The 7315-nt window shown below is 45.6% G+C and overlaps 1 protein-coding gene across 1 annotated transcript in view; it reads left to right on the top strand.

Moving 5' to 3' along the window:
• CCNB2 (cyclin B2) overlaps positions 1-3497 on the top strand; it is a 22173-nt gene extending 18676 nt beyond the window's left edge. The window contains exons 8-9 of the mRNA XM_006765213.1: positions 1834-1944; positions 3224-3497. Coding sequence (XP_006765276.1) covers positions 1834-1944; positions 3224-3334 — 222 coding nt within the window. The 3' untranslated portion in view covers positions 3335-3497. The remainder of the gene's footprint in view (positions 1-1833; positions 1945-3223) is intronic.
• Positions 3498-7315: the final 3818 nt, after the last annotated feature.

The raw sequence follows: 7315 nt of genomic DNA, 5'->3' as shown, positions 1-7315 counted from the left end.
CTAGTGGTCTTTGTGCGCAGTCTTGTTGTAGTTAAGCCTTGATTGTTGTCGGGGGTGATTTGACCTCCAGGCTAACTGGCTATGAGAGTCAGCTGTGACTGCAGTGGGAGAGCTTCTGTGCTGGATCTCTAGGGCGGCGCTAATCTAGCGTTTGCCTGAGGCTATCCGGCAAATGGCGCTACAAAGGGCTTGGGCGGGGCGGGTCCCAGGGGATCTACAGGGCGGGTGGAGGGAGCAGTTATGGCTGCTCTCAGTTCCGTCCCTAGGGGCTCTGCCTCACAGAGCCCCAGCAACTGCTGCAAACCTCAGCGAGAAAGCTGCCCTCGCGTTCCGACCAATGCCAGACAGTCCTGCTTCTCCTGTTTGAGTCTGGGTCCCTAGAGACTCGCCCAGAACTGGAGCTCAGAGCCTGAGACTCCCTCCCGATTGAAACAGACAACCGTGCCCTCAGCTGCCAGCCCCCTCCGTGCGCACCTCCACACCTTTGTACTTTCCGCACTGCGCCTCCTCTGAGTCTCGGTATGCTGTTCTCTTTCCTTCTAGTTGAAGAATTTCCCCTCAGGCAGCCTTCCTATGGTTCTGGGTGATGTCCGTTCCGTCTTTTAGTTGTATTTTTGAAGTGGTTGTGCGAGGCAGCAATCTCCGGTGTTTACCTATGCCGCCATCTTGGTTCTCCCAACACTGTATTTATAATTATTCAAAGTCTGTGTATACATTTTTTGGCACACCCTGAATATACTTTTTGTTGCAATATTTAAAGGTGAGTTGCAAACACCATGATAAAGTGGCAAAATGTCAATTGATGAATCTACACAAAGGATTTAAGATGTTCATCATATTATTCTTTTAGTTTTTCTGTAGATTTGAGATTTTTTGAAATAAAAAGCTTAAGGTAAAAAGGCCACTGGTATATGAATGGTACATAGTTCTGGTACCAATGGCTCATTTTAGCCAAATTACATTACTTTCAGACATGCTTCCTTGGGCTCTAAACCTACTAACTACAGGTCTCCCTGTTTTCTGGGAATTGACTTCATAGTACCAATAGTTGTGTGTTATTTCAGGATTCGCTCCTGTTCAGTTCTTTTTTTTCTTTAATCTTTTTTAGTAGTAAGATTAAGCTGTGGTTTATTTTTCCCAATTACATTGTATCTGTGAAAGAGATGTACTTCAGCTTTTAGTATTTATCACAGAACTGAAATAAAGTCAGGTTACATATCTTCATACATGAAGTCTTATTATCAATCAGCACTGTCTTTTGCTTGAATTTTGTTCTCTGGGAGGCTGGGTATGGCGGCTTCTCTGAGCGCTCTCTGTTCTCCAGGGCTTGTGAGAGTCCTGGGTGGCCTTTGCTCTTCCCGATTCAGTAAATTAGATGCTGCCTATGGCCTAGCTGTTGTCTGACTGACAACATGGCTCTTGAGTTCCCCGCCAGCCTCTGCCATGCTGGGCTTTGATGGGGGGCATGTGACATGCCCTCGTCCCAGGTTTCTGCCATAATTGTGACAGGCGTTCCTTTGTGGGTTTTGTTTGTCCTCTGCCCCACTTGCCATTCCCTTTCAGTGTGGTGAGAGGGGTAAGCAAGAAGCTTTGTTACATGAAGTACCCTACTTACCCTGTGGAACCTTCTTTAAAAAAATGATGATAGGGGAACTTTGACTTGATTTAGCTGAGAGCCGCACAACATCCTGGCTTAGTCCTGGCTGCTCTGCTGGGACCAGGAGGGATGTTCGTTCTTTTACAGCTTTTACACAGAAATGTCAGCATGTGTAAGATGGGCTCTTCTGAAGAAGTGGAGGCTTTATCGTGCCCCTCTCTTGCGTTGTGTTCCAGAACTTAAAGCAGCAGTATTACACTGGATACACGGAGAACGAGGTGTTGGAAGTCATGCAGCACATGGCCAAAAACGTAGTGAGAGTAAACGAAAACCTGACGAAGTTCATCGTAAGTACTCCTTGCTAAGCTGTGAAAGGTATTTGACCGTGGACTTTGCATATGAGGGTATGTGTATCTCTTTGTGTTTTCATGTAAATATATTGGCATATGTGTGAGAGTTTGTTTTAGCACAAGCTCTATATTTTTCTAGTACACAGTGGATGGAGCATACTGATAAATGCTGAAAGCAGTTTTGGACTGCCATGCGTCCAAAATGGAAACCATCCCCATTCCATATGCACTGGAATATTTACGAATTTAAGTTAACATAATTTTTTTTACAAACCTAGAGATGTCACTAACAAGTCTGATTTTAAAATTGGGCGACCAGAGTTGATATGCGAGGTTTGTGGCTACAGAAGCTCTTGGTGTGTGGGGAAGGTCTATAGACGCTGATGGCGTGCAAAGGGTTAAAACTGGCCAATGATGCCCAGGCCCAGATTAGCCATCCAGGCAGCCAGCTGTTTAACAGACGTATCCACGCCTGTCCCATCGCCCATATCCACGCCTGTCCCAGCGCCCGGTGGGCTCAGCCAGCAGGGAGCGCTGGTCGGCGGGTGGCCGGAACAGCAGGGGCCCACCTCAGATGGCCCAAAGGAAGGCTTGGGTATATGGGTGATGTTGCTCAGGGCCTTTGTCCAGGATCCTTTGGGACAATGATGAAAGGCACCTGCCTAGCGAGCATGTGAAGGAGGGGCAAGAAGCCCATTTGGGAAGCATCCCGTGTGCCCCCCCCACCCCCCGCCCCCGGAGAAGGAGCCCGGGGAGATTGGGCACTGCCCTGTGCTTGTATGACACAGAATGTCAGCTTCACAGAGAATGAGGCATTTGTACCTCACACCCGGGTTTGCTTTCTTACGTGTAGCTTCAGCACGATAGCACACAGTGGAAGCATAATGTTTAAGTCCTGAGGGTGTTGTCTGGGCTCTGCTAAGCACAATCGCCTCAATGTTTATTGCCAGGTATTGCTGCCAGGAGTGGCCATCCTGTTATATCCTGGTGGTACTTAGGTACAATAAGCACAGCTTCCACTCCCACCCCTCTGACAGGGAGCCTGCGCCTTGAGCTGGAAGTCATTTGGTACTACCAGCTGGGCCTGCTCCATTACTTGGCATGGAAGGAAGTTGTCAGGCACAACACAGTGTGGCCTCAGAGCCCTTGCTGGCATCACCGTACCACCTGAGATTGTGGGTCTGGCCCTTCAGTACTTGTAAATTAGACTAGGGACAAAGTGTCAGGGGACGGAAGGGGGTCCTGATGTATCCTTAACCACAGATGACTTCTGCAGGCCATCAAGAATAAGTATGCAAGCAGCAAACTCCTGAAGATCAGCACGATTCCTCAGCTGAACTCAAAAGCCATTAAAGAGCTCGCCCGCCCTCTGATGGGGCAGTCCTAGGCCCCGGTGCTCGGGAAGGCGCTCCGTCTGGCCCTTTCTCTTGCTCATTTGGAACTCGTGACTTTGTATGTAATTCTTTGGTCTACTCCATGAAACCTCTTCTCAGACCTATTTTCTAACTATATATTGAGGAAAAATAAAGCTATTGATTTTTCTTAAGGTATCCTGTGTGCATTTGTGCATTCTATACTGAATAAGTCAGTAGATACTTGCTTTGACTAATTTCTCTTTGAGCTATATGCATATAAATTATTGCCTTCATAGCTTTGGGAACGACCTTCCTACCATTTTTCTCAAATGGAAAATCTAGAATTTGGCTTTAGTGATTGCCTACTGATTCCTAAACTTCCTGAATATGAAAAGATTCATTATGAAAATTTAAAAGGAGAGGCTAATCATGGCTATTCCCTTTCTAGAACCTACTCAATTATTCTCTTAATTCCCATATAGAATACCTGGCCCACTGGCACTGTGGCTACCACAGTAACCATCACAATGGGTCTCAATCTCACAGGCTCACTGAGACTGGGAATAGCAGCCCAAAGGGGCCTGTGACATCCTGTTAAAGTAGAAACCTGGGATGCAGTTTCCTGTTGTGCTGTTTCAACTACATTATGGGTTACTTTTTTTTCCCCAGCAGGCATGTGATCACATTCAACATTGTTTTCTAAGGGAGAATGCATTCTCAGTTTCCAACCACTAACTTAAAAAACAAAACCCTGGCCGAAACCGGTTTGCCTCAGTGGATAGAGCGTCGGCCTGCGGACTGAGGGGTCCCAGGTTCGATTCCGGTCAAGGGCATGTGCCTGGGTTGCGGGCACATCCCCAGTGGGAGGTGTGCAGGAGGCAGCTGGTCGATGTTTCTCTCATGTATTTAAAAAACAAAAAATAAAACAACAAAAAACAAAACAAAAACAAAACCCTCCTAAAATAAATGTGTCTCTTATAGCAACAACTTCCCAAACTATTAGTTCAACAAGATGTTAATTGGACTTTTGAGAAAAAGGAGTTAGTCATACATTTGGGAAACATCACAAATGCATGTGAGATTCTTAAAGATCCTGAGGTGCTTCAGTAACTAAACGCATTTCACTCAGTGTTTTGGAACCTGGATGTGGCTACAAGCCGCCTTCTACATGACAGCGAAGCCCACAGGTGCCTGGTTCTGTGACTGGCTCTGACTGCCCCCGAGGAGAACCCGCTCCGGCCAGGGCTGGCTTCTCACCCCTTCCCCTGGGCAGGCCAGCAGCCCTCCTGACTAGCTAAAGCATTTGGATAGAGACACTAGTGTAAAGTTTTATAAATCCTCTTGTTGAGATAGTGGGGCTTGTTCCCATGGCAGCCTCAGACACTGACAGATGACTAAGTGTGAATGGTAACTAAGTGAGACCACAAAAAGGGGCTTTCCTGGCTCCGACTTCTCATCAGGAAAGGATGGGTTTTGTAGGCATACTCCAAAGACATTTTATAGCTTCTTTATGACATACTTCGCTTAGTTAATTAAATACTCTGACTCAGGAAATTCCTACTTTTGGATATCATGAAAAGACCTTTAAGATACTTCCTTATGTGCCACAGCAGGCACCCAAACTCAGGTGTTATAAATGTGCAGTCAGCTGTAAAGGTAGGAGTTGTAATATAACAACACTGGAGTTAGGAAACATGATGAGGTAACCAGATGGGTTGTTGGGCCTGAGCCTGGGAGCTGTGTGGCCTGTGGGCACTGGGGTAAGGGTGTCAACCTCAGATGTGCTAAAGTGTGTCAGGCCTGGAGCACAGCGTCTGGAGGCGCGTGAACGTGAGTGGCTATGATTTTAAGGAGGTTGCTGGTCTGGGATGGACTCTGGGTATTCAAAGGTGTGTTAGATAGAGCTCTTGCCTATCAAAGGAGTTACAGATTTATAGCTGTTGATTCCTTTTTTGGGAGTTTTTCTTTTTAGGTTTTTGATTTTTGAGAGAAAGATATTAGATGCTTAAAGGTTGACAAATTAGACTGTCAAACTCTTTGTTGAAGACTTAAGATTAAAAGTGTGGGCCTTGGGGTCAGATCAGGGTTCAAATGACGGTATCTCTACTTCAGAGCTATGTGATCTTGGGCACAGTAGTGAACGGTGCTGAGCCTGCTCATTTGCAAAGTGGAGATTTTAGACGAGGCCATCCCTTCCTCTCTGAAATCAATACACACACACACACACATACACACATGCATTATAGTGTCAATAGGATCACCTTTCCTCATGTCATCACATTATGGCTTTATTTTCCGCTCTTAAAAGGTAATGAAATATACTTTAAATGTTATGGTATTGTTACTGAAAAGGGTTTGCTCCCTGTTCTTGATAAAACACAGAATTCAGTGGTTTACTTTGTACCGAATTCAGGTACATTTTGCTCTTTATATGTAACCCCTGATAATTTTCCCCCGCAGGACTTGGGGATCCTGAAATGACAAAAAGGTGTGTGCTGGTCAAACCCTACTTTCCCAATAGCTTACGAATGACTGTGGCAGAATAATCCCAGGATCACCTGGTGCACTGATAAACTTGAGAAGTGCCTTTTTGCCCTAGATTTCAGCGAAAATGCTAAAATTGAATAAAGTGGGTCGCTGTTCTTGGGTTCGTCAATTAAGGAGTCTTCTGCTCTGAGTGTAGGGATTTCACGATGTATAAGAGAACTGGCTGGGTCCTCACTTCCAAGATGACCAAGAAAAGAAGGAGCAATGGTTGTGCCAAAACAAGCTGCGACCATGTGCAACCTATTGGTTGCACCAACAGCGCCTGATACAGGCCCAAGGACAAGGCCATTAAGAAGTTCATCAAAACATAGTAGAGGCCACAGCCTTTAGGGACATTTCTGAAGCCAGTGTAGTCCATGCCTCTGTGCTTCCCAAGCTGTATGTGAAACTACCCTACAGTGTGAGCTGTGAGCCCAGAAGGACCCCCACCCCCACCCTGATCTACATGGTGGGTGCTGCCCCACAACCTCCACCAAAGCTCATGTAAGGAGCTAAGTAAGTCCTAAGCGCTGAAGAAAAGTTCTCTGGGAAAAAAAGAAATGGGAATTGTACTTAAGAAAAGAAAAAAGAAAGAATGACTGTGGCAACTGGGAGTGGAGGTAGAGAGGTGAGTCTCCCCTAGAACCTTTTCCTTATTATGCACATGCCATTTCCCCCAACTTTTCACTGTTACTGCAGTAGCACTGAATGTGTTAGCTAGGGCTTCCTTAGCAAAGTACAATGGCCTGGGTGGCTTAGCGACGGATTTATGGTCTTACAATTGTGGAGGCTGAAGTCTTGAGACCCAGGTGCTGGTCTTCTGAGGGAAGACCTGTTCCAGACCCCTCTCCTCGGCTTGTAGCTGGCTGACACCACATCATCTTCCCTCTCAATGTGCCAATCTGAGTCTAAATTTTCCTTTTATCAGGATGCCAGGTGTATTGGATTAAGGTGCTTCCTAATGGCTTCATTTTAACTTGATTACCTCTGTAAAGAACCTATTTCCAAATAAGGTCATATACGGAGGTACTGGGGATTAATATATCTTCAAAATATCTTTTTTGGGGGATATGGACACAACCCATAATAAATGTTGAGAAAGAACAAGGGGGTTCACTGATTCCTTTATTAGGAGGTAAGGGTGGTCCACAGAGGGGGGCAGGGGAAAATCACCTGTAGGGTAAGGGTTGGGAGGGGCTTGCGGGGGCGGAGCTAGAAAGCAGTAACACTGATTCTATAGTTGGAAGGAGTAGTGCACATCTGTAAGTACCTGGTGCGAGTTTTGTAATAAAACCTACCTTATGAATAAGTACAGTGGAATACTACTTAGTACATTCATACATGTTTCTACCATCTTGAGTTTTTTTATATATACAGTATATGATCTGTTTTTATAAATGTACAGCTTGAAAAAAAAAAAAAAGACCCTTCTAGTAATAGGTACAGCATTAAACACAAAACCAACATGGGCCAGCCACATTCCCACT

Source organism: Myotis davidii, unplaced genomic scaffold (assembly GCF_000327345.1).
Source record: "Myotis davidii unplaced genomic scaffold, ASM32734v1 scaffold441, whole genome shotgun sequence".
Taxonomy (NCBI): Eukaryota; Metazoa; Chordata; class Mammalia; order Chiroptera; family Vespertilionidae; genus Myotis; species Myotis davidii.
The sequence above is the reverse complement of the archived record's forward strand: the minus strand, read 5'-3'. Positions and strand labels throughout refer to the sequence as shown.